At 43.7% G+C, this 27,045-nt stretch overlaps 1 protein-coding gene across 1 annotated transcript in view; it reads left to right on the top strand.

Moving 5' to 3' along the window:
* The first annotated feature begins 5,208 nt into the window (after positions 1 to 5,208).
* The window catches only part of TRANK1 (tetratricopeptide repeat and ankyrin repeat containing 1), a 53,507-nt gene continuing 31,670 nt past the window's right edge, over positions 5,209 to 27,045 (top strand). The window contains exons 1-8 of the mRNA XM_028750109.2: positions 5,209 to 5,412; positions 19,864 to 20,016; positions 20,347 to 20,476; positions 22,267 to 22,417; positions 23,921 to 24,039; positions 25,172 to 25,255; positions 25,722 to 25,860; positions 26,767 to 26,898. Coding sequence (XP_028605942.2) covers positions 19,865 to 20,016; positions 20,347 to 20,476; positions 22,267 to 22,417; positions 23,921 to 24,039; positions 25,172 to 25,255; positions 25,722 to 25,860; positions 26,767 to 26,898 — 907 coding nt within the window. The 5' untranslated portion in view covers positions 5,209 to 5,412; position 19,864. The remainder of the gene's footprint in view (positions 5,413 to 19,863; positions 20,017 to 20,346; positions 20,477 to 22,266; positions 22,418 to 23,920; positions 24,040 to 25,171; positions 25,256 to 25,721; positions 25,861 to 26,766; positions 26,899 to 27,045) is intronic.

Below are 27,045 nucleotides of genomic sequence, written 5' to 3'. Positions count from 1 at the left end.
TTCTCAAAATAAAACCGTGTTGTGGTTTTCTCTCACTACGGTGGTGTTTGAAATACTCTTCAAGCACACGTTTTTATTTTCAGCCTCCCAAATGCCAAGGCTATTACTCCATCTCAGCAAAAAGATACAAGCTGGATATTTCTGTTGTCATCCGTTTTGGTCATAGAATCACAGAATTGCTGAGCTGGAAAGGACACGGGGGGTCATCTGGTCCAAATTCTGGAATCTCAACATATGGGTCCACCATCCAATTTGAAACCATAGTAGGTGTTGCTTCGCTTTGCAAATATGTTAACAGGTTTGGGTTTTTTTAAATCAAAGCCAGCATTGAACCATCATGGATGCTTGATGGTGTTTGTTGAATTCAGCAGTGCTAAAATAACAATAATTAATGTGTGATAGGATTTGGGGCAGTCCAGTGCATAGATATCTAAACATGTTTCTAATTTGCATTTCCAGTGTGAGGCATGAAAGATATTTTGCATGAAGCCATATGGAGCATAAATTATTACTATTATTTTATATTTATTTATATCCCACCTTTCCCCCCCGACAGAGATACAAGGCAGCTTATAGATAAAATAGGAACAGCTAAAAACATAGACAAAAAACTTTTTTTTTTAATTAAACATTAATAGCATATATCATCTCCTGAAAACTTACAAGTAATTACAATTTTAAAATGGATTTTCAGATTGAGGCTCCAACATACCAAAGTTTGCAGATGTCGATCTTTGAGTAGTTTGGACAGAAATATGAGGTGTTACAATAGTGATTGGATTTGATCCAGTTACTTGCATTTAGTTTCTACTGAAATCAGTGGGACTTAAATTCAACTGACAGCTTAATCCTATACATGCTTTCTCAGAAGCAGACAGCTCTCTGACCCATCAGTAACAGCGGTTAGGCTTATGGAAACCAAAGACGAGGTCTGCTTAAGTGGTGGTCCTATACTTATGGAATATGCTCCCCAGGATGTGGTTGGGCAACCAAACCCAGACGATGGGTTGAAAACTTAATTTCCCCATAGACCAACTTTATAGGGATCACTCACCTTTCCTAATACTGTAATGACATCAAGTAATTAAAAGCATAGCTGTTAATGTTTCCCTTTTTTTAGGGGAAATTCCCTTATTCCGAATAGGATTCCTCGCAAGAAAAGGGAAAAGTTGACAGCTATGATTAAAAGGTGTCAAGAGTTCAAAAGGGGTCACTGAACCTATCAGTGGTTACAGCAAGAGCCTTTAAAACGAGCTCATTGGTGCTTTGCAAAGGGATTTGCTGTAACTGCTAAATTCATTGGAGATCCCAGAAAGCCCCTTTGAAGTCTGTTTAGAGAGCCAACCTGAGGACATCCTGTTTTGCCTCAGCAAAGAAAGCTCTGTTTGCAGAAAGCAGTTTGGATCCAAACTGTTTCCTGCAAAAGGAGAAAAGGGAAAGCACACCCCCTCAGCAGTGGGGCATCTTGCCAGTGACGATCACTTTAGGTTTCTGATTTTAATAAAAAGTTAAATACCTGTGTAGGGCAGGTAGGCATGGTTTAGTCAATAACAGTCAAATGGGGGGACCCATGTTGGGCCTAATTGATATCGAGGGCCAGAGGCGCTCTTCCATCACTCTGATATTTTTTTAAAAACTCATATCAGCTTTTAATTAGATCCACATTTCATCCATTTTTATCCCCTGTGCCTTCACTGTCCGCTCCCTATTTTAAAGGGGGCTAATTTTTGCCTTAAATGGCTTCTGCATGGATTTTGTAGGCTGCCTTATGATGTTTGCCCTAATTATATAAACCTTATAATGCAATTTACAAGTGTGTGTGTGTGTGTGTGTGTGTTTATTAAAATTTGTTTTACAATTTCAAATAAACATTGTACATACTTAAAATATCAGTGACTTCCCTTCTTTCCTTTCCATGGTTCATTTTGCATATCTTATATCTCTGCATATTTTACAACAACTTTTTCATTATTACATCCGTCACAGATTACCATATTTACACTGTTGAATTTATCATAATGCTGCCAGCGTTTTCAGCTGTAGTTATTTTCCTTATACTCAATAAACATTTCCCAATCTTCTTTAAACGTATTGTTCTTCTGGTTCTCTTATTCTATATGTTAAGTCTGCAGGTTGTGCATATTCTGCAAACTTAAGTTGCCAATCTTCTTTCATTGGGACCTCACTCTTTTTCCATTTGGGGGCTAACAAAGGAGGGACCGCAGTTGTTGCATATATAAATAATCTTTTCTGACACCTGGGGATTTCAGTCTGGGTTATCCCCAACAGAAAGGACTCTGGGGTTTTGCTTTTTTGGCAAAGTAATTTTAAACCTTTTTTCCAATTCATTATAAATAATTTCCCAATCCTCCTTTACATGTCCATCACGTATGAAAGAACATTCCCTCCAGCTCTTTACACTTCCAGCACCTGTCTGATTTTGCCTTGGAAATCTTAGCAAGCCCACTCGGAGTTAGAGACCACCTGTGAATCACTTTCAGATAGTTCTCCTTCAAAGAACATCATGCTGTAGATTTCAAGTCGCTTCCCCAGTTTCTCCCAAAGGTGAAAAATCTCTCGTGTCCTATACAGTAATGCAATTTGCTTCTGAGACAGGGAACCCTGGACGAGAGAAACGGGCAAAAGACAGGGTGGAAGGTCAGACTAGAAACCGACTTTTTACACCCAGCCATAGCTGTCAACTGTCCCTTATTTGGTGGGAAACTCCCTTATCCCAGCGCCGTGTCCCGCTGCTGTCCCTTACTGATGATGTCCCTTAAATTTCTCGGGTTTCATGCTCAGGAGGGAAGCAGCGGCTCAGGGTCCTCCGCCGCAAGAGAGCGCACGCACAGGCTGCCGCGTCTCCATCTCTCCGTTTACCCCCTTAGGGGCGTGTTGTGAGGAGACGGGTGGTGGCGGGTGGGCAGGCAGCCCCTCTCTTGCGAGACTTCCGACGCGCTGCCAGGGGAAGTCAGAGGCGGCAGTGGCGGCGGCTGAGGAGGCGGCCTGAGGGAGAAGGAAGAGGAGGGGATGGGGAGGGACGCAGAAGGGCGGCGCTTCAGCAGCAGCCGCCATGCCGCAACCGCCTCATGCTGGGCTCGCAGGCGGCATGGGCGAGAGTCTCCCTCCCTCTCTCTCGGGCGGAGAAGGGCCGATGGAACTCCTCGCGCCAGGATGACGGCAGCCCTGACGTGCTGCTTAGCATCCCCTCCAACCAGTGCAGCATCTTAATGTATGATTTCCCCCTCTGCATCCCTTTCATAACTCTATTTTAATAAATCATTTGTCCATCCATCGTTCAAATTTTTACGACAAGTTTTCTGTCAATCCTACCAATGTATGTAACACTTTGCAATAGCTTTTCAACTAAATTATAAACTTTCCCCATTCTTTATTAAAGAGGTCCTCTTCCTGGTTTCTAATTCTGCCTGTAAGCTTTGCCATCTTGACGTCGTTCATCAGTTTTGTCTGCCCCTCTTCTTTGGTGGGAGTTGTAGACCCTTAGGATCATCTAGTCCAACCCCCTGCAAAACACAGTCAGTCGCAGCCAAAGCAGCATGGCTCCATCAGTGCCTGATTTCTGTATAAGCTAAGCAAAATCTCTTATTTTGGCTGCTGATCCCTTATTTTCGGCTCAAGCAGTATGTGGACCAAGAACTCCCAGAAGTGCAAGCTGGATTTAGAAGAGGCAGAGTAACCAGAGACCAAATTGCAAACATGTGCTGGATTATTGAGAAAGCAAGAGAGTTCCAGAAAGACATCTACTTCTGCTTCATTGACTATGCAAAAGCCTTTGACTGTGTCGACCACAGCAAACTATGGCAAGTTCTTAAAGAAATGGGAGTGCCTGACCACCTTATATTGTCCCCCTGCTTATTTAACTTATATGCAGAATTCATCATGTGAAAGGCTGGGCTGGATGAATCCCTAGCCAGAATTAAGATTGCCGGAAGAAATATCAACAACCTCAGATATGCAGATGACACAACCTTGATGGCAGAAAGTGAGGAGGAATTAAAGAACCTTTTATTAAGGGTGAAAGAGGAGAGCACAAAATATGGTCTGAAGCTCAACATCAAAAAAACGAAGATCATGGCCACTGGTCCCATCACCTCATGGCAAATAGAAGGGGAAGAAATTGAGGCAGTGAGAGATTTTACTTTCTTGGGCTCCATGATCACTGCAGATGGTGACAGCAGTCAAAAAATTAAAAGACACCTGCTCCTTGGGAGAAAGGCGATGGCAAACCTAGACAGCATCTTAAAAAGTAGAGACATCACCTTGCCGACAAAGGTCTGTATAGTAAAAGCTATGGTGTCCCAGTAGTGATGTATGGAAGTGAGAGCTGGACCATAAAGAAGGCTGATCACTGAAGAATGGATGCTTTTGAATTCTGGTGCTGGAGGAGACTCTTGAGAGTCCCATGGACTGAAAGAAGATCAAACCTATCCATTCTGAAGGAAATCAGCCCTGAGTGCTCACTGGAAGGACAGATCGTGAAGCTGAGGCTCCAATACTTTGGCCACCTCATGAGAAGAGAAGACTCCCTGGAAAAGACCCTGATGTTGGGAAAGATGGAGGGCACAAGGAGAAGGGGACGACAGAGGACGAGATGGCTGGACAGTGTTCTCGAAGCTACAAACATGAGTCTGACCAAACTGCGGGAGGCAGTGGAAGACAGGAGTGCCTGGTGTGCTTTGGTCCAGGGGGTCACGAAGAGTCGGACATGACTAAACGACTAAACAGCAACAACAACCCTTATTTTCGAGGCTGCTGGTCCCTTATTTTCAAATCTGTAAGGGTTTTTTTTTAGGTTTTATTTTACATAAAATCACAATCTATTAATTACAATGTATTTAAAAATCAATTCCTTCTAAAATCAATTTTCTCAATCAGGAAGCTGCTCTCCTTCCAGGAAAGTCATGCTTGGGGCAGTCAGCCCCAGAGTTACTCCTTTGCTGAAGAGCTGGTGTGGGGAATCGTTTGGCCCTCCAGGTGTACCTGCACCACAGCTCCCATCACCCCCAACCAGTGCTTGCTGGGGCTGACAGCTATGCACCCAGCTCCCAGGCGGAGAAGCGGCGGCGGAACTGGGAAAAGCTTCAGATTCGCTTTCGCTTTCGCCGAAAGGAAACACGCTGCCTGGGAGGAAGCGCCCCTTTCCCCGAAATGACGTCGCGGGGGCGGGGCTGGCCCGCGGCTTGCGCTTCTTCTGCTCCCACCCGCGCGCGCCTTCGCAGGATGGCTGCCTTGGTTGATGCGCAGCAGCTGAGCGGCGGCAGCTCCGGCTTTGGCCGGGCGCGCGCGCCTTAAAGCAGCGAGGAGCGCCGCGCGCCGCCTTGCCTGGGGGGCCGCCGGGTTACTTCCAGTCCAGGAAGAAAAGGAAGGAGAGGCGCGTCTTTTTGCATAAACGTATGTATATGCATGCGCGCACGGGGCATGTTTTGCGTTTAGCAAACGAACTGGCCCCAAAATCGGAAGCAGCGTTTCCTTGCGCGGGTGTGTTGTCCCGGGGCAATGGAAGCAACTGGTTTGCATGGCTTCCCCCTCTCCCCTCGTCACTTTTTAATTTTTTGCCACGTAAACCCTAATCCTGCACGCCCATTGTTAGGGTGGGAGAAATGTTTGGGGTTTGCGTCTCCTTGGAGGGTTGCAGGATTCGCGTGAGAGCTGAGCCTCAGGGTGCAATCCTTTTCGAGATTAAGTTTCCTGGAGCTCCCTGGTAATTGGTTTAATTTCTGTGCGGAAATGCACAGCCAGCAGCTGTGAGTCATGGGCGGCAAGGAAGTTAAGTTGGGTTTTAAGTATAACTGGAGGGCAAGCAAGCGGACCAAAGGAATCAGGCATAGTCTCACAGGTTTATTTGAGTGTTTCTGCAGGGTTGGAGTGGCTAAAACCTGCTGCTTTTCACATATTTGTTGGACTACAACTCCCATCATCCATAACCACTGGCCAGGACTGATGGGAATTGGAGTCCAACACAATCCGGCGAGCGAAAGATTAGGCCCTTGCCTTGCTTTGCAGAAAAGTGGCTGGCAGTTGCCTCACTGATCGCCAGCGTAGGTTGTAAGAAACAACTTCCAGCACTGCCCGGGTTAGATATTTTTTTGCCTCCTGCTTGGAAAGGCACACACTGTGAGAGAGCAGATCTGGGTATTGTTACAGGATCACACTTGAGAGAACATGTCCTCTTCAGACCTAGACTGTTTTTTCTTTCAACTTGGATTGAAACTGGTTTGGAGGAGTATGCATTGAAACAGTATTTCGGTTCCACTTGTGTAGACTGCTCTTCAAAACCAGAGTAAAAGGAAGTGTGTACACATCCTTCGTAGGAAAATGAACATAAACGTTGGTGGTGACGTCTGACCCAATTGACTAATGTTGGTGGCTTGGCTCTTTCAGAATAGTTGTCCTGCAAATAAAAAAATAAGTATGAGAGCTTCGACCAACCCTCGTGTTTGCAAACTACCAGAAGCTGGTCCAGGAAAAATGAAGTGCCCCTTTTAGACTATCCACAGTAGTTGGTTTCTGTGCAACTTTGTGAAGCCTCTGAGTTGGCCTTTGTTGGGGAGGGGGCATTGAAAGTCTGTTGAGAACTGAGAAGTTGCTAGCACGCTAAATGCAGTTTTCAAAGAAGGATGCAGGGCATTTTGAAAACTAGCATGGAATCTGGTGTCTTTTGAAAAGGCTGTCACGTTTACTGTAGGCCAGAGCTCATTTTATGAGACGCATGAAGTGGTCATTAAAGATATGTTGTTATTGTTTAGTCGTGTCTGACTCTTCTTGACCCCCTGGACCAGAGCATGCCAGGCACTTCTGTCTTCCACTGCCTCCCGCAGTTTGGTCAAACTCATGCTGGTATATAAAGATACAGTTCCACATTATTCTGTCTCTAGTCTGTACCATGTCCGTTAGAAATTAAATGTTACATGCATCACCAATTCCATTGCATGTCATACGCTCTTCCTTGAGGAAAACAGGGCAGAGAGGCAACTTCTCCTTTCTCTTTAGATTTTGCAAGAGTTTTGCATCCCTGAACCCTCCTTTCTGAAATCGTAAGGCTTGTTACAGAAGTTGTTCCCTTTCCCCCATCCTTGAATTCCCTTTGTTGTTCCTTTGAACGTTGGCTGGGCCGTGTTTTGCAAATGCAAAGTATGACTTCCAAAGAAGAAAAGATTGTATACATTTATTTTAATAGCGGAAATTTTAACCAGCCTAGAAATAGTAGTGGTGTGATTGTTATCAAGTCAACATTTTTTTAAAAAACCACTCTTCTTTTCTTGCACTCAGAACAATTATCTGAACCTTTCTGGCAACTTTTAAAGATTTGTAAGTAAAGCTGTTTCCAAAAAAGATTGACTGTTTAGGACAGTCAATCCTGCTTAGGATATGTTTTTCTTTGGGGCTTTGGTTTTGAATTTGGAACAGCCTTTCTTCAAGCGGAGATGAACTTGGAATTTTTAAATTTGCATTTTATAGCACCATTATAAAAACTGGAAAACTAGAGTGCATGTTTGGAGAGTTGGCTTCTTTTAGACCAAGTTAGTTTAGCTCTTTAATAATTGCATTAGCAATGTGTTCCCGTATAGAAGCAACTGGGAATCCTTGGCATTACTGCAGAAAAAAAAATGTTGCCAATAACAAAGCAGTAAAAATCTTCATTGGAAAACAAGCAGTCAAGCCAAACAATGTTAGTAACCATTCGCTGGATCCTCCAGGGATTGAATATTATCTAAGTTTTGGCATGGAAGTGCAAAACCGTACAGTTTTGTTCCTACTTGTTGTTTGCAGGCAGATTGTTCTTATCTAAAGCAAGGGCATTTTGAAAAATGTTACGGTTGTCTTTACTGCTTTAGTTTAAAGTGCGATAGCACTGTCCAGAAGCCGTCTACCATTTTGACCTTTTAGTCAACCAACAAGCCTGAAGCAAACCAATGTTAACTGCTTTATACTGTGAAGTATCAAGTTCCCTTAATATACAGGTGACTTATGAAAATGTATTTCTTTTAAAAAACAATGCTTCCAGAACGTAAGAAAATTATTCCAGACAAACATTGCTTATGCCACTTTCATGTGAATAAACACCCAGCAATAAAAGATAATAGGAGAGGATTTACCCCAGCAAATTATTTCTCAAAATTACAAATACCCAAATATAGGCGGTTATTTACCCTCGCTAGATTCAACGTGCTGCCACCTGCCTTATTGCAGGGCAGATTCGAGGGTAAAGCATACGTGGAACGAGTCTGCCCCTGCGGCTTGATGAAGGCTCTCATGTCTTGTTACGCTGCTGTTTCTACGGGGATATACACTCGGTATTGATCACTCCTGTTGTACAAAAATCTCCAAATGGGTCCGAACTTCAGTGTCTAAAACTCCTGGTAGAGGACAAGGATCTAGAGATCACGCTAAGGGTGGCCAAATTCTGTGCGACCGCCATAAAACGTAGGGAACAAGCTGTACTACTAAAATGATTAAGGTTTTAAATGACAATTTTAGGTTATATTTTAGTGATCAAGATTTAATATACGGTATATTTTTAACTGCCGCTATATCTGTATTGTCTCTGTTAGACCCAATTGCAATTCAGTGTATTCCTGTTGTGTTTTATGATTTTCCTGATATTGTAAGTGAGCCACTTTCATGTTCTTGCAACTTCATTTTTGCTACTTCTTACATCAGTCCATGCCCAGAAGGAAGTTTTGACTATGCCCTGGGTCCTTTTATGTTTTCCTTCCCGCCCCTTAAATTACCTTAAGGTTCTCACGCAAATTCTATGTGGGATGGTTGAACAGGACAGAGGTTTCAGCTTTCTGCTGGCCTCTGCTTTCATTTGAATGTGTGGGTAAATAAGGGCTAACCAAGAAATCTCCAAAGACAAGAGCGGGGTTGAGCAGGATTACTGTAGAACTTAATTCACATTGCATAGCTGTTTGCAGGAGCAGAATGACTTGTGTAAGATAAAGAACTGCTGTGTCTCAAGCTGCTTTTGAGAATCTCAGTTTCCATGTAGCGTGAAGGGCTGTTGATTGAGAAATGTGGCAAAGGTCGACATAAATGGCTGGTACTGTTCTTTGGATCCCGTTTGTGCAAGTTTTCTTAAATTATATTCCCGGTTTTCTTCATGCAGAATTTGCATTACCCTGGCACATAATTATATTGGCGCTGGTTCATCTGAAATATTTTCCAAATCCTCCTTCGGAGAGGGTTGTACAGTTAAAAATAAAAATAAAATAACTGAACAAAAGCCTGCCAGAGTAAAATGCGTAATTGTGTGTAAACAAGCACATCAGAGTGACAATATAATCATGGATGTGGTGAACAGAGGGCGCGATCTGCTTCCTCGCAGACTCTCCAAGTGTCCCTGTTTCTGATTTGATCCCGGAATGTCCCGCTTTTCCTTAGGTTGTGCCTATTTTCACTGGATAAATTGTTGGAGGGTATGGAGTCATCCACCCCCCCACCCAAACCATCTGAAGGCAATCCTGTATAGGGAAGTTTAAAAAAATAAATGTTTCATGTTTTATTATGTTTCTCTATATGTTGCACGCTGCCCAGAGTGGCTGGGGCAACTCAGTAAGATGTAAATAATAAAATTATCATTATGTTATGGGACATCCCTATTTTCGTCGGAGAAATGTTGGGCGGTATGTCCTCGTTGCGGCTCCTGGTGAAATTCAGGCCAAGCAAATTGTTTACTGAAGCAGATAAACATGTATTTTTTATTGGGCTCTGCTTGGGTTTGAGCTATGGAGAAGCCCCCTCAGGACCACAAATATAAAATAAATTGAATGACACTAGCAACATCAAAATGGAAAACTTTGGATCACATAGATGAATTTTGTTTAGACGCCATGTGGAAAGGACCTTCACATTACTCATTTCCTACTAATTTTCTGTTGAAGGGGATGAGGGGCAGTATATGTTGTTGCTGTTGTTTACTACTCGGAAAGGTAGTGGAAGCTCTTTCTTGCCCCTGACCTTATGAGGACTGTGGGCAGTTGTCATTTTGTATTTTAACTTAGGTGGGTGGGTTGCTTGATGTATTAATATTTTGCAAAACCTCAAATGCTAGAGCAGTGTGTCTCAGTACATCTAGTCCAGACTTCTGCTCTGTCCTAAGGGTGTAATGGAAATGGTTCAAATGTTTGGAAAGGGGGTGTGGTAAAATCCTCACCGAACTTTGTCAGTTCAGAATGCATTGGTTGCAAATAGGATGCAGATACCGTCATTTGCCAGTGCAATGCTTAGAAAAAGCGAAGTCTTGCTCTCTCTCTTCTCCAAAACGTGTAGTGTCCAACTCCCTCAAAATGTATTTTGTCTAGTTAAGTTTTTGCCTCTATCTTCAGTATATTTTATTTTGTTGCTATGGTTAGTGGCTGTTGCAAATGAAGGTTCTTCTGATCTGATCTCGTGTCCAACTGCAGAAAGAGAACAGTTGCAGGTTTGTTTGAAGCACAGGAGGGAGATTTTTAAGGGTTAAGAACTTTGCCCCATCCCAGGATGTGCTACAACAGCGGCAAGAGTCTTGATAGCACAAGGATGGAAGAACGAGGAAATCCCAATGAAAGAACAGTGGCAAGAAAAATAGATGAGCTACGCAGAGCTTGCTAAATTGACATACAAATTGTGGGACAAGGACAACTGTGACTTTAAGGAAGAATGGGAGCTTTTTACACATTATCTAAAAAGACAACAAAATGAACTGGACTCCTTGGCAGGTTTTGAATAAACATACACAAATTTATTGGTTGATAACATGTTAGATACCGTATTTTTCGCCCTATGGGACGCACCGGCCCATAGGACACACCTAGTTTTCAGGGGGGCGGAATCAAGGAAAAAAATATGATCCCCCCCCCCGCAGCTCTGGGAGCAGCGGACAGGCTGCACGCAACCTGTGCGCTACTCCAAGACCTTCTCCCTGCTTTTGCGGGAGGTGGCGGAATTCCCCCACCTCCCGCAAAAGCCCACAGGAGCCGTGCGCGACTCCTACGGGCTTTTCGACCAGGAGGGAAAAGGGACGGACTCGGCCAGTCAGTCCCTTCTCCCTCCTCGGGGAAAAGCCCCCAATAGCGGCACGCTCTTTAAAGGCTGCGCGGCTCCTACGGGCTTTTCTACGAGGTGGGGGAATTCCCCCACCCCCAAGAAAAGCCAGCAGAAGCCGTGCAGCCCCTTTAAAGAGCGCACGGCTTTTTTCTGTTTTTGCGGGAGGTGGGGGAATTCCCCCATCTCCCGCAAAAGCCCACAGGAGGGTTGGAGAGTAGCGGGAAGGCGTCGTGCGCCTTCCCGCTGCCCCCCATCCTCTGGGGCTGGCCATGGGGGAAGCGCTGCTTTCCCCCACCGCCAGCCTCAAACAGCAGACTCTCCTGGCTTCAGCGGAAGCAACACGAAGCCTCCGGAGCGCAGGCTTTGGAGGCTTTGCGTTGCTATCGCTGAAGCCAAGGAGCCTGCATTCGCCCCATAAGACGCACACACATTTCCCCTTCATTTTTGGAGGGGAAAAAGTGTGTCTTATAGGGTGAAAAATACGGTAGATAATGTAAGGATATGTATAATTTTTTCACATGCAGGGAATAATATGTGCTGAGAAGTCAGAGAGAGGAGCTGAGGGAATAATGAATATATGTTTTGAAATTTTGTTATGCTGAAATTGCTAATAAAAATATTGTTTTTTTAAAAAAAGAACTTTGCCTCAGGATGAGAACAGAAATCACGCGACGGCGGCAGCGGGAGGCCCCATTAGCTAAAGTGGTACCCTGGTTAAGAACGGACCTCCAGAACGAATTAAGTTCGTAACCAGAGGTACCACTGTACAGGCAACATACGAAAAAGTTTCACGACTGTGTTGCTAATACGTATCAATAAATACAGTGGTGCCCCGCAAGACGAATGCCTCGCAAGACGAAAGGGTTTTCCGTTGCAGAGGCGCTTCGCAAGACGAATTTCCCTTTGGGCTTGCTTCGCAAGACGAAAACGTCTTGCGAGTCTCGCCATTTCCCCCCCCCCCGCTTCCCCCCCTTTTTCAAAGCCGCTAAGCCGTTAATAGCCTTTTAACAGCTTAGCCGCTAAGCCCGCTAAGCCGCTAATAGTGCTAAATCGCTAATAGCGCTAATCCGCTTAGCCGCTAATGGGGTTGCTTCGCAAGACGAAAAAACCGCTAGACGAAAAGAATCGCGGAACGGATTCTTTTCGTCTTGCGAGGCACCACTGTATCGGTTCTTTTGCCTTTGGAAGCACCCTTCCTCACAGCTTCCTGCTTTCTCCCAGACTCCACCTTCCCACCCTAATTCTCACCCAGGGTCTCACGACAGCCACAAAAAGTGCCGCTAGGAGAAGGGTTGCTGTGGGCATCACCCTAGTTCCCCCCTCTAGGTTTGCTCTTTATGGGGTGGATGGAGCTTCCTCAGGCTGCCCACAGCTGTGTCCCATTAAACAGTCAGCTGCCCTCTCCACACCTGGTTCTGGGTGCAGTAGGTTTGGTGCGTTTGCCAGGGGGTCCCAAGGATGAAAAAAGAGTGCCCCTCCACTCACAGTTCTTTTTTCTCTCTCTTCACAATAATATTTATTAATTTTCATACAAAAGCATAACAAAAAAGAGAATAAACAATAATAAGAAAGAATATGAAACATAAAATACTTCAAACTTCCCATATATCGCCACATAAACTAAAACTTAATTAGTTAATTAAGATCCATCTTCATAAACACATTACTTGACTTCCTCTAATCTCTTCCATCTGAATTTCCTTGTAATTAAATGTAGCAGTTTCCATTATCATTATTTCATAAAACAATATTACAGTCATAATCAAATTTCCTAACTTTTCTTATCGTACTTTTTCTTATTTATTTATTTAATCCTAATTTAATCCTAGGCCTAATTAGTTCTTTCAAGTGGTTACATATCTTTAATACAGTGGTACCTCGCAAGACGAATGCCTCGCAAGACGGAAAACTCGCAAGACGAAAGGGTTTTTTGTTTTTTGAGCTGCTTCGCAAGACGATTTTCCCTATGGGCTTGCTTCGCAAGACGGAAACGTCTTGCAAGTTTGTTTCCTTTTTCTTAACACCGTTAATACAGTTGCGACTTGACTTCGAGGAGCAACTCATAGCACACGGTGTGGTAGCCTTTTTTAAAGTTTTTGAAGACTTTGGTGATTTTTGAAGCTTTTCCAAAACTTTTCCGACACCGTGCTTCGCAAGACGAAAAAAATCTCAAGACGACGAAACTCGCGGAACGAATTAATTTCGTCTTGCAAGGCACCACTGTATTACAATATTTATTCAAATAGTCTTTAAATTTCTTCCAATCTTCTTGGTGTTCCTCTTCTTTCTGGTCGCGGATTCTTCCAGTGAGATCAGCCAGCTCCATAAACTCCATCATCTTCATCTCCACTCACAGTTCTTCTCCTGCCTCTGTCTCCTTCTCGTCCAGCCTTTAGTGGCAAATTGTGTTCTGCCATCCATTTCCCAGAGGATAGTGAAATATCTGCAAGGGTCCTCCTTGAACTCACAAATGAACTTTAATTTCCATATTTGAGAGTTTGAAGCAGGCATGTAAATAGCCATTGGCCTGACAACCTGTGGTGACTAAGGCCATAACCAGATGAACGTATGTCGTCTTGATAAGCTGAGAAACGAGCTAGTCTTTTGTCCCTTCATTCCTCCCTTTGTGGTATGAACAACCAAACCAGAAAGCCTTCCATTCAAGGCTGAAAACTATAGTTGCCAGCTTTGGAACAAGCCATGATATTATACACAACTTCAAGCCTTCCTTTAATAGCGTGGCTTGTTCTGAAGTTGGTATCCATAGTTTCTGGGTTTGGACAATATAGAAACACTGTTTAATTACAGGCTTCCTAGTTTAATTGTGGCTTGTAAAGAAAATGCTTGTTCGTATATTGGCTTATTAAGCGGAGAGATTATTGTTTTACCATTCTTAGAGCTGGTTCAGACGGGCAGGGAAACTTGACAACGGCTCCCCTCCATTTTTAGGCCACAAATAACTAACATAGGTAAGCACAGACAGGTGGGCCAGTGATATTTCTTCTTGTATGCTGGCAAAAAACACACCCAACTTTGCACTTTTTAGCAAGGTGATTTAAGTTTCTGATAGCTTTCCAGGCTGACATTCTGTTACGATAAATCCTGAAAGCACGATATTTAGATTGTCCTCCCCTTGTTTTGCTGGGAACAAACAAAAATAAATCCAGCAACCATTTCATTATATTTTGGGTGTCTGGTATTTCAGCAACCTCTTTCTATGTAGCTCCCAAGACAGACTGATTTTATTTTATTTTTAAGGAAACAGCTCAAGATGTTTCCATGCACCTTCGGCAGCTAGTCCTAAGGAGAGCCTTTTTCAGTTAAAGTTGGGTTGGCATCATGACTGTTGAACTTCACTTTTGCCATTCACTGTTGAACTTCACTTTTGCCATCTTGCACCAGTAGTAGAGAGTGATGCCCATTCTGTGCAAAGGGGCATCATGGTCCCACACCTCCCTGTTGAAAAAACCTGTTGTATATCACAGTTGAGAACACAGGTGCTTTTATTGAATTTGCTACTTGCCAAGTGGCAAGTAGTTAATTAGGTCCTTCCATTCTGGTTTCTGTGATGCTGGGCACAGGGAGCAGTTCTATATACTGTATGCACCAAAGTATGGTTTCAGGAATCCATGATGATCAACTTGCAGATGCTGAAGGCTGAAGGAGTGGAATTGATGTTATCATTGCACCATGAGATCCTTGACTACTGCAATTCGCTCTACGTGGGGCTGCCCTTGAAGCTGTCCCAGAAACTGCAGTGGGTGCAGAATGCTGCAGCGAGGCTCCTCACAGGGTCCCTGCCATGGGAGCATATTCACCCAGTGCTTTTCCAGCTGCACTGGCTCCCGGTGGAGTACAGGATCAGGTTTAAGGTGCTGGTTTTGACCTTTAAAGCCCTTCATGGCCTAGGACCCTCGTACCTACGGGACCGCCTCTCCTGGTATGCCCCACGGAGGACCTTAAGGTCCATAAATAGCAACACCCTAGAGGTCCCGGGCCCTAAGGAAGTTAGATTAGCCTCAACCATAGCCATGGCCTTTTCAACACTGACTCCAGCCTGGTGGAACGCTCTGTCTCATGAGACCAGGGCCCTGCGGGATCTGATTTCTTTCCGCAGGGCCTGTAAGACAGAGTTGTTCTGCCTGGTCTTTGGCTTGGAGTCAATTTGATTCCGTCTCCCTCTTTCTTTTTTCCTTTCTCCTCCTGTGAAGAGGCTGCATCTTAATGTTTTAATGTTGTATTTTAATCTTGTTTTTTAAGTTGTATTTTAATCAACCTATTTTTATTATTGGTTGTTAGCCACCCTGAGCCCAGTCTTGGCTGGGGAGGGTGGGGTATAAATAAAATTTATTATTATTATTATTATTATTATTATTATTATTATTATTATTATTCCTACCCTACAGGCTTTGAGATAAACAGAGAGATCTGGCGAAACTCACCAGAAAAATAAGAAATCAAGATAGCACACTTTTTGTAAAATAATGAAAATGGTTTTTGAATATTTACAAATAAACTGTAAACCGTTAAGAGCATCGGCAGGATTAGTGTAATAACTTGCAGTTTTATAAGAGTGTATATTTAAAGTAGATGAATAAATCAGTAAATTAAGTTAATTTGGCATATGCAGAAAATATAAAACATAAATTTAAGGAACTGCAGAAAGGGGAAAGGAAGTCGAGTTTTGAAATGTTAAAATGATTGTAAAATTATTGAAATGTATAAAACTTAAAATCATAATTATTATTTTTTAAAGAGAGAAACAGAGAGATGAGCCCTGTAACTTAGGGTACTTTGACTTGTGTCTGTGTGGTTGACCGTTCTCTGAGAACAACACCAAAGGGCTCTCTGGAGGAGCAAATTCTGATTACTCTCCATTTTAATTCAAAATAAGGAAAAGGAGAATATGTATCTCTCTTACCCTTTACACAAATGTTTCCTTTATCTTATTACTTTGATGCATTTTCATCTTTGGATCCCTTTTGATTCTACGTGCTTCCTGTTCAGAGTTTAAGTTACAATATATCTCTGGTTAAATGGGAAGCAGCTGTTGAAGGAAAAACATCCCAATTATAAATTATGGGGGTGAAAAGAGGGGTATAATATTTGAACCGGGCACTATAAGCCTGTGGTGGTGAGTGTTATCTGATAATTGTCCAAGTGTGTACCTTGTACGATATGTTAGTTGAGTTAGAATATTATTATTTTTCCTTAACCAACATTTTTGTCTCTATTGAGAGAGAGAGAGAAGCCTTTGTTTTGGGCAATTAGTCCGAGAAAGGAGGGAACAATCTTAGCTAGAAAGCAGATGGTTTCGAGGTCATTATTCCAAGACTGGGTGGAATTTGTGTTGTGGTTTTGATAAGGAAGGTTGAAAGATTTCGGGATGAAAGTGAAGAAGAACCAGTGAAGGTAGAGAATGTTGGTGGAAGTCATAAATTTAAGAATGACTCATTTTAATGAGGGGTAAAATTGTGCAGGAGTGTTACAAAAGAGAACAATTTGGAGCGTAGCTGGACATTTGAAATGGGAAGAGTTGTACAGTATTATGGAAAATACGTAAAAACAAAGACTTCAAAGACAAAGACTTCTGATTGCTTCTCTCTCCCCCTCTAGATGTTCTCTTAGAACTTTTAGCTCACATTTGTGTTTCTCCATTGATATTTTTCTTGCTATGGCCTCAGTCAGTTCCATGGAGTCAAGCTGGCTTTGGGGTGTTGAAGACTAAAGGTAAAGGTACCCCTGCCCGTACGGGCCAGTCTTGACAGACTCTAGGGTTGTGCGCCCATCTCACTCAAGAGGCCAGGGGCCAGCGCTGTCCGGAGACACTTCCGGGTCACGTGGCCAGCGTGACAAAGCTGCTCTGGCGAGCCAGAGCCGCACATGGAAACGCTGTTTACCTTCCCGCCAGTAAGCGGTCCCTATTTATCTACTTGCACCCGGGGGTGCTTTCGAACTGCTAGGTTGGCAGGCGCTGGGACCGAGCAGCGGGAGCTCACCCCGCCGCGGGGATTCGAACCGCCGACCTTTCTATCGGCAAGCCCTAGGCGCTGAGGCTTTTACCCACAGCGCCACCTGCGTCCCATTAAGTTGAAGACTAGGCCTGTGCTTTTGAAGTGGCCTCATAGATGTTGGCTTTTCTTAGGGTTTTTCCTTCTTTGATCAGGTTTTGATTTTTCTAATCCTTGTGGATTATTTTTGCTCAGGAATCTTGTAGTGGAAACCAATTGACCACAGCAGGTCTGGTAGATATGGACGCATTATTCCCTAAAAGTCCCTGAGTCTATCCCAATATTAGGGACACACATATATGCTAAATCCCATTTAATTTTTCTTGTATTTTTAAATTACCTTTATAATGCAGATATTTTTTATATTTCTTTTAGTGCTATTGCTTTTAACTGGACTGGAGGGAGAGGGTGCTAAGAAAATAACTGCTTTTTTATGTACTTGAAGCAGCTAATGCAAAGCCTTATATCTTATTTAGTTCTTGTAGTAGCCCCATTGTAATTGCTTTGTTTATTTATCCATGCACTCATTTTTATACATTGTGTTTATTTTGTATCATGCTTTCACTAGTAAATGAATACTTACAATTTTTCACCTTTTGTCAGTTATTTTTAATCACTTTTTTTGTTTATTTTGGAGTGGTTCTGGCTGTTTTGGTCACTGTTTATATGCTCACTAGGCAAAATTAATATTTTTTGAATTTAGAAATTGTTTTCCAGTTCCTTGAACAGTGTGAGGGAGTCTGTTGGAGCCAAATGCTATGTTTTGCTGCAAATAAAAGGACAGAGTTTTCTCTCTCCCCGCCCTTTTACACCGATGTTTCATCACAATCCCTTTACTAGGCCAACCAAAATATTGCAAAATAGCATCCAGTCTTTTGAGTACTCTGGAACTCTTTAGCAGACTAGATGGTAAACACAGCAAAAAAGTAGGGAAGGAAAAAGGTGTGTGTGTGTATGGGAATGTGCATTTACCGTATTTTTCGCTCTGTAAGACGCACCAGACCACAAGACGCACCTAGTTTTTGGAGGAAGAAAACAAGAAGAAAAAAAAATCTGAATCTCAGAAGCCAGAACAGCAAGAGGGATCGCTGCGCAGTGAAAGCAGCAATCCCTCTTGCTGTTCTGGCTTCTGGGATAGCTGCGCAGCCTGCATTCACTCCATAAGACGCACACACATTTCCCCTTACTTTTTAGGAGGGAAAAAGTGAGTCTTACAGAGTAAAACATACGGTATGTCTGCACCTCCTAAGAGTCTTAAGGAGAGAGGAGGAGAGAGCTGGTAGGTCTATTAGGTGCTACAGAGGTGGCAGCAAGGAAAAAACTGGTTGTGACTGGAAAATAATGAATTTGGTTGTTTTAGCAGCAGAATCCTAAACTGAAGAAAGAAGCTTGTTATACCACCTGAGGGCAGGGCTTCATTTTCCAAGGAAACATTTCATTTAACTGCTAGGCGCAGTTGTCCTCGTTGGTTTCTTTTGACTTGGCTAATATTAATTTTCACCTTTGCTAATATGAAGATTGCCTTAGCTCAAAAACAGGAAGGAAACTATGGAGGACTCTCTGTGCTTTACTTAAGGATGAGCCCCAGAGATGGGGAATTTACCCCATTGTTACTCTTCTCATTCCCAGCAACCTGAAACTTGCATAGCACCTAAAGGGCCTCGTATCATTGCCTGCGACTTCCCCTCTCCCCCAGTGTTAAGAACCTTACAAGATGCAGACATTGATGAAGGTTTTATCACCAGCTAGGCACTTTGAGTCTCCCTGTCCCATGTTCCTGCTTTGCTGACCACTGTCTGGATGGGAGAGTTCTGCAGAGCTCAAAGGGTTGCACGTTACTTTGTGATATTTTGTTTGGGTTAATAAAGGTATTACATTAATATGGACTTTGGGATTTTTCTTATGTGCCAAACTTTTTGACCTCTAAAATTGTGTTTATAAAATGTTTCCTCTGCCAAACTTTCTGATCTCTAAAATTGTATTTATAAAATGTTTCCTCCTCCCACCCCTTAATAATTTGGGCGGTGGCGGTAGAAGACAGATGCAATTAAAATAAGAGGCGAAAACAAACCAGAGTTGGAGAGGGCAGGTTTCTGCTCAGCTCCTGCTACAAAAGGCTTCCTTCCTGTGACACCTTGTGTCCTTTTATGTTGGAGCTAGATCCAATGTTTCCCAAACGTGGGCCTGTTTTGGTCTCCATCATCCCTAGCTAGCACGACCAGTGTTCAGGGAGGATGGGGGTTGCTGTCCAAAAACAGCTGGAGACCCAAGTTTTGGAAACACTGGTCTAGATAGTCCCAATAATACTTCAGCTTCACATCGATGGTAGAAGCACTTTAAAGGTAAAGGTAAAGGTACCCCTGCCCGTATGGGCCAGTCTTGACAGACTCTAGGGTTGTGCGCCCATCTCACTCAAGAGGCCAGGGGCCAGCGCTGTCCGCAGACACTTCCGGGTCACGTGGCCAGCGTGACATCGCTGCTCTGGCGAGCCAGAGCCGCACACGGAAACGCCGTTTACCTTCCCGCTAGTAAGCGGTCCCTATTTATCTACTTGCACCCAGGGGTGCTTTCGAACTGCTAGGTTGGCAGGCGCTGGGACCGAGCGAAGGGAGCGCACCCCGCCGCGGGGATTCGAACCGCCGACCTTTCGATCGGCAAGTCCTAGGTGCTGAGGCTTTTACCCACTTTATTGGTGTTTAAATATATGCGGTGTTGGTTAAGTAACTGAAAATGCTCTCGTGCTGTGGGGTAAGGGAAATATTTTGTGCTGTCTCTCAGAGCATATTTATTTCCTCTTTGTCAGAATGGATCCCTTCAGCTTTGGGGACCCCATGAGTTACGCCGAGTTCTTGAGAGTGCAAGGGAATCAAGACTTCAAAAATGGAAACTATGCTCTTGCCATCAGAAAGTATGACGAAGCACTAAACATACTGGTCTATTTACACAAAGCAGTAAGGTAAGCTCTTTCTTAGAGAACTGTGAGCTGTCTAGCGCTAGCTTCTAGACTTGAGCTTTCCTTCTGTGAAGCTACTGAACTTGGATTCCAGTCACCAAGTTATCTGTGATCTTTGCAGTAATTATTTGCCGTTTTCCTTACACTCTTTATTCAACTTTTCATAGCAGGGTTCTGTTGGGATTTAATAAAGGGAATGCATAAGGTATAACAATTCCCCCCTCTACTCTCTTTCTGTGTAGAGGAAGGGGGGCGGGAATCTGTTCATGTGTTCTGTAAAACTATAAAGCTGTTTCTCTTGACGCAACTACATTTAACATTCTCATCTTTTAGTTTTTCCCAACGGCGAGAAGTGGCAGTTTTACTCTGCAACCGATCAAATGCCTTTTACAACTTAAATAAATGGAGAGAAGCCTTCTTCTCAGCAAGACAGAGCCTTCAGTGGGATCCAGCTTACGTTAAGGTATTCTGTACTCTACGCAGAGGCTGAGTGGCCATCTGTCATGGATGAGATTCGTGCATTTGCAGGGGGTTGGACTAGATGACCCTGAGAGTCCCTTACCAGGGCCGTCTTAAGCATACCTGGCGCCGTGGTGCAAAAATCCCTCCGGCGCCCCACCCCCATTTCCCAGAGTTGTTGACCTCTTCCCAAGCCTCTGCGGGGATTGCTCTCCTCCCGCGGGGGCTTGGGAAGGAAGCTGCACATCCTCCAGCCATATGGTTGACAGGGAGCAGCTGGTGGGCATGGAGGAGGGAAAGGGGAGGCCGCCGGCAAAGCCGCGCAGCTCCCCCACTCACTGGGGCGCCCCGAGAGGCCGGCGCCCTGGCACAATGTGCCAGTAAGCCCAATGGGAAAGACGGCTCTGGCCCTTACAACTCTACAGTTCTATGATTCTCTAAGCCTAGGTTGCAGGGTGGTTGTTTTTTAATTAAAAAATAAAATAAGGATTAAGAGTTCTGAATATAAGATACCGTATTTTTCGCCCTATAGGACGCACTTTTCCCCCTACAAAAATTAAGGGGAAATGTGTGTGCGTCCTATGGAGCGAATGCAGGCTCCTTGGCTTCAGTGATAGCAATGCAAAGCCTCCGAAGCGCAGAAGGAGCGCTCCCTCCGCACTCCGGAGGCTTCGCGTTGCTTTCGCTGAAGCCTGGAGAGCGAGAGGGGTCGGTGCGCACCAACTCTCTTAGCTTCAGCAAAAGGAACCCGAAGCCTGCGAAGCGCAGCGGGAACTCGCTCTGCGCACCAAACGCTTCAGGGATAGCCGCCATAGCTGCGCATGGCTTCCTCTTTAGCCGCGCGCAGCCTCTCCCTGCCAGAGGGGCTGCACGCGGCTAAAGAAGCCAAGACAGTGAGTGGGATGGATCCTGCTCACTGTCTTGGCTTCTTTGCGCTTTGGGGCTGGGGAAACCTGGGCTTCCCCCGGCAGCCCCAGCAGCTCTGGGAGAAGCGGACAGGCTGTAAGATTTTTTTTCTTGATTTCCCCCTCTAAAAACTAGGTGCACCTTATGGTCCGGTGCGCCTTATGGAGTGAAAAGTACGGTATTTTGAAGCAATGTGTGGTTTGACTCTTAAACAGAGAGATTTCAAGACTGAAAATGCAAAGATTGAGCACTGACATTAAAGGAGCTTAAAGCTCGAAGAACTTTGGATTTGCATTTGCTTGTTAAATTTTGTTGCATTCGGAAGCTCCACGTTTTGGCTTGCAAGTCACTTTTACGTAATATGAACATCAACTTATTTGCAGAGCAGCTGTTGGCTCAGAACAGCGTCCCCATTCAGTAATTTATTTATTTAATTTCTGCACCACCCTTCATCCGAGGCTCACAGGATGGTTTCCAATATAAAAACACAAAAAACGTAACATGGTGCTTAAATAAAATATTACTGACAACAGAAATAAGATTTGTATCCAAGTTAAAAAACCCCACACTATAGTAAGAAACAAAAGCAATCACCCTCCCATAGTTTAGAAGGCCATAATAAACCAAATGAATGTTTAATTTTATCATGTTCGTTAATACTGAGTATATATTCTGAGTAAAACATAGTTGACTAGTGCCCATTGTATTTGGTGCAAAAGTGTTTCAACCCTGCCATTTTAAATGTATTTACTGCTAGGTTATTCCGTTCTTATATTGAAATGTTGCTATTAAATGTCTGTTAGCCTTCACATATATTCCTGAAGTGAAAGACTGACTCTTGGGATCTTTCTTTCTTTCTTTCTTTCTTTCTTTTTCTTTCTTTCTTAGGGGTACTATAGAGCTGGCTACTCCCTGATTAAATTGAGACAGCCTCTCGATGCTGTTAAAACGTTTTATCAAGGTTTAGACTATCTCCATGGTTCATCAGATGTGGCTCAAATTTCTGATTTTATAGTCGGTATCTTCTCAAGCGTTAACGGTAAGTGATAACGTGAGATTTTGTCTTCATTAAACTGTCACAATTAGGACAGGATGGGGGCAGCTGATGGCTGGTGAGTGCCTGAAATGAATGGCCTTGTTTGCAAATCACAGTAAACCGTAGTCTGAAAGAAACTATGGATTACCATGAATGAGCGGCATGCAAGTGGTTCACTACTCCCTTTGCTGAGCTGAGTAACAAACTCTGGAGTGGATGTGCAAACCAACGCTTGTAGTTTATTTCTCTCCAAATAAGCTATAAGCAATAGACCAAGAAAGAAACTTGGCTGCTTCTTGTGTTTTGTTCAGAGATAAACAAACCACTACTGTACACTGGTTTGCACCCAGCACTAAGCCAGCCAATCCATGGTGGTTTTTTTTGTTAACAGGCTTAGCAAAGTGAAGTGGGTCATAATTGAGCAGCAGACAGCAGCGGGCTTCTCATTCGCAGTCATTTATAATTTGTTTCAGAGTATTGCTTACATTGACGTGCAAACCAGGTCGTCCACAATCATCATTATAGTGTAACCTTTGCAAAATGGATTTGTGACCTCGGGCTGGTGGGTAAAATGTCTGCAATGCTAGGTTAAAACGACAAGATCTTTGCCCTGGCCCAGCGAGGGAGTTAGCTGCGTAGAAGCAGCTTCAGGGAGCAGATGGAAGAACCATGCTTGCAGTGCGCTTTCAGGCGCACGATGTCTGGTGGTTCTCTTTGCACGACGTGGTGGGGATAGGAAGGAACCTGTGCTCCGATCCCTATGCCCAGATTCGGCACATTTGGCATTGCCCCCTGCTATATCTGCAGATGGTGGGTGACAATGTTTTTCAACTCTTCCCTACGTTGAAAACTCATTACAAACAGAAAGCCAAGAGCAGGAAAAGAATGAAATTATTACACACACACCCCAGCTGCATTAGTTTTCTATTTGTATAAATTTTGGTGCATTGGAAACCTGCAGGCTGAAATGATGCAGCCCATTCTACCACTACAACATTCTGCCATCAACTTCCTACCTCATTCTGTTGCTTGTATAGACCAGCTGAAGGGAGCCCTAGGGAGAGAGCATTGGTGATCGTGCAGTTTGTTTTCTCTGTTGTGTAAAGGCTTTTCCCCTTCCTTGTTGATGCCGTGAGGGGATTTCCTAAGTTGGAAGAGCACAAACTGTAAATGATGATGATGATGATGATGATGATGATGAAGGTTATGCAGGTTTAAGCCTCTCTTGTTTCGTGTTGCCCCTCTTTAGATGAGAGCCAGTGTGGTGTAGTGGTTAAGAGCCGTAGTCTCGTAAGCTGGGGAACCGGGTTCGTGTCTCCGCTCCTCCACATGCAGCTGCTGGGTGACCTTGGGCCAGTCACACTTCTTTGAAGTCTCTCAGCCCCACTCACCTCACAGAGTGTTTGTTGTGGGGGAGGAAGGGAAAGGAGAATGTTAGCCGCTTTGAGACTCCTTAAAGGAAGTGAAAGGCGGGATATCAAATCCAAACTCTTCTTCTTCTTCTAGATGAAAGGACTATTACCCCACATTTATTATCCGTCTGTAAAAAAATTGTGAGCGATAATTTCACACCACCAATTTGGCAACAGGTGATTGAAAAGCTGGCCAGAAAAGGACTGTGGCAGGTAGGCACCTTATCGTTGTAAATAATGACATCTTTTTTTCTCCTGAGCTCAGGCTGGCTTTTCAAAACCTGTATGACAGTAGGTGATCGCAGGTTCCGGAATATGTCTGCTTCGATGTTTCAGCCCTGTGATTGCATCGCCCAACTTAGAATTGGGATAAGCTGACGTGAATTGTAGGTGTGCTTCCTTAATTTGTAAGCTTAGCACAGTTTTTGGTGTAGTGTTCATTATTTTTGCTCACACCTTTTAAAGAAGGAAACAGAGAGACAGACCATGTAGGTAACAGTAAGCCAAACTATGGCTTGCTGTGAATAGGCAAGCATTGGGAGAAAAGCACAGCCATTGCAGTCGTTCTCTGCTCTTGCTGCCATGCTACTGGGAGCTCAGCCATGGCTTGGCTTCATGTTATGTCTGAGCATTGTCTTGTGGTCTGTCTCACTCCAAACAAACCACAATGGCAAGCCAAGGACAAGACTTGGTGGCTTGCTGAAGTGAGACCCAATGACGAGGCCAGATTCATACAGAACAGTAAACCAAACTGGTTTAGCTCTCAGCAGCTAAACCAGTAGCATGAGCAGGAAAGGACAACCACTGCAGTTTTCTCCATGTTGGCAGGTCATAGTGCAGCAAAAAGCACTTTCTTTACTTCCAACGCTGTTTCATGGATGTTTAGGTAATTGCATTCTTGCAGCCTGATGCAATAGTAACCTGTGTTGATCAGCAAAAAGAAGCAAATACCCGCTGCTCAGCTAATACACATGTGGTGGTTCTTAACTCTCACCTTTCTACTGATGCCAATAGTCTCTTGAGGAAGCAATACTGAATTCAGTTGTCCCTTCCTTCCCCCAACAAGTGAACACTTCTGTCTCATTCAACAGTAACAAGGTGTAATCTTTGGTGATTCCGGAAAAGCAAAATTTTAAGGTATTGGTGTTTATTCACTAACAGTAGCAGCTAGACAGAGAAAATAGAATCAGAATACAGCCAAATATATTTCCTTTTCACGCTTTCCATAGTTTCAAAGAATTGTTCTTGTTAGCAAAAGCACCAGGTGTCGCTGTGATCTGAAAAAGATGTGAGGTCTACATGCATTTGAAGTTCTAACGAAAAAATCTTTTCCCTCACTCCCTAGTCTTGCCTAGTGTTGGCTGCTGAGAAAGACCGGTTACCAAGGAATCTGCAAGTGACCAATTTATCACTAAGAGAGCTGTTTGAGGTTTGTCGAAATCTTCCAGTAGAAATCCTTTACTGGGGCCTGGGTGAATGGAATTAGGAAATGGATTTCACCAGAGGGCTTGCATGAATGACAGGTGACATAGGTAACTGATATCTGTTTTACAAACTAAAGGGTGTAAGAGGAGCCTGCATGCAGTCCAGCAAACTTAAAAAACAACAACCCAAATCCATTACTAGCTTGCTTTAACAGACTTGTCTATTTCCCTTAATTGTGGGTGGACGTGGATAACAGGGTTTTAGTTTGTTTATTTAAGGCAAACATGGTGCTTAAATAAAATACTACTGTCAACAGAAATAAAATTTGTATCCAAGTTATGCTGCCTAATATCAGCATTTCTACGTGGTGGGGATTTTATCATAATAACAGTGATGATGGAGGATTGAGATTTTATGTGCACCAAGTGACCAGAGCCTTATACATGTATTCTTTGTTTCTCTTGAACCAGAAATATGTTCTCTTTGGCCAGTATGAAAAAATGGAAAGGGTGCCCAAACTGGTGGAGTGGCTTGTCTCCCTCGGAGCAAATATAAGAAGTGTTGGAACCTATCCTCTTCATGCTATCATCATGCTTTGTATCAAAGCAAGTAAGTGCTTAAAAAAATCAAATTAAAATAAATGATGTCCTGAATGGTGCTGCAGGTAGTTTGGAGATGAATTTTATATGCAAAACATAAAGCTATGGTCCTATAAAAATAGTGAGAGATGTACAATATAGGCTGGCCAGCCTTTGGATGGGGGGGACACTTGTTGGGGGCAGCGTAGAAGTAGCTATGTTATAAAATCTGGTATTTTCCCTTCCTCAGTATATTAAGAGTATCTGTAAACTGGTCTTTCTGGGATGTGGGTGACGCTGTGGGTTAAACCACAGAGCCCAGGGCTTGCCGATCAGAAGGTCGGTGGTTTGAATCCCTGCGATGGGGTGAGCTCCCATTGCTCGGTCCCAGCTCCTGCCAACCTAGCAGTTCGAAAGCACATCAAAGTGCAAGTAGATAAAGAGGTACCGCTCTGGCGGGAAGGTAAACGGCGTTTCCGTGCGCTGCTCTGGTTCGCCAGAAGCGGCTTAGTCATGCTGGCCACATGACAGAGCAGCTGTATGCCGGCTCCCTTGGCAAATAAAGCGAGATGAGCGCCGCAACCCCAGAGTCGGTCAGGACTGGACCTAATGGTCAGGGGTCCCTTTACCTTTACCTTAAACTGGTCTTAAAGAGAAAACTAACCCCAAGGCAGGGAGGAGCTGTAAAAATACTGTACCGTCAAACTAGAGTGGCACCATTTCATATTCTGGACTTGATTTGTGCCGCGTGTGCCAAGAACATTGGCTATCCCTGCCCTGCAAGGTTCTTTGCTATACACCAACTAGACTAGATAAAGCCAAGCAGGGAAAATAAATTATATTGCAAAGATATATCCTATCCTTTTTATGTATTCTGGAAAGGTTAAGCACAGTCTTCCTTAAATTGATGGTGTATTTCTTCTTTTTAATTATTTAGATGGAAACTACCTTTTCAGTTGGTTATTGAATTATAAGCCTGAACTGAAGGATCTTATCAACCAGCAAAATGAAGAGGGGGCCACAGTTCTCCACATTGTAGCATCTCATTCAGCTGGCTATCCTATGAAAAGTAAGTTTGTGTGTAAGTGTATGTGTGTGTGTTTAGGTAACCTGGTTTTTGGACAATACACTATCTTGCTAGTTTAATTCTTGTTCTCCTATTCTTTTTACAGAAACCCTAGAAAGGGCTAACTCTGGCTAACATTGTGCTTTTAAC

The sequence above is a fragment of the Podarcis muralis genome, chromosome 12, assembly GCF_964188315.1.
Source record: "Podarcis muralis chromosome 12, rPodMur119.hap1.1, whole genome shotgun sequence".
Classification (NCBI taxonomy): Eukaryota; Metazoa; Chordata; class Lepidosauria; order Squamata; family Lacertidae; genus Podarcis; species Podarcis muralis.
Note: the sequence above shows the minus strand (reverse complement) of the source record. Positions and strands in the feature narration are given on the sequence as shown.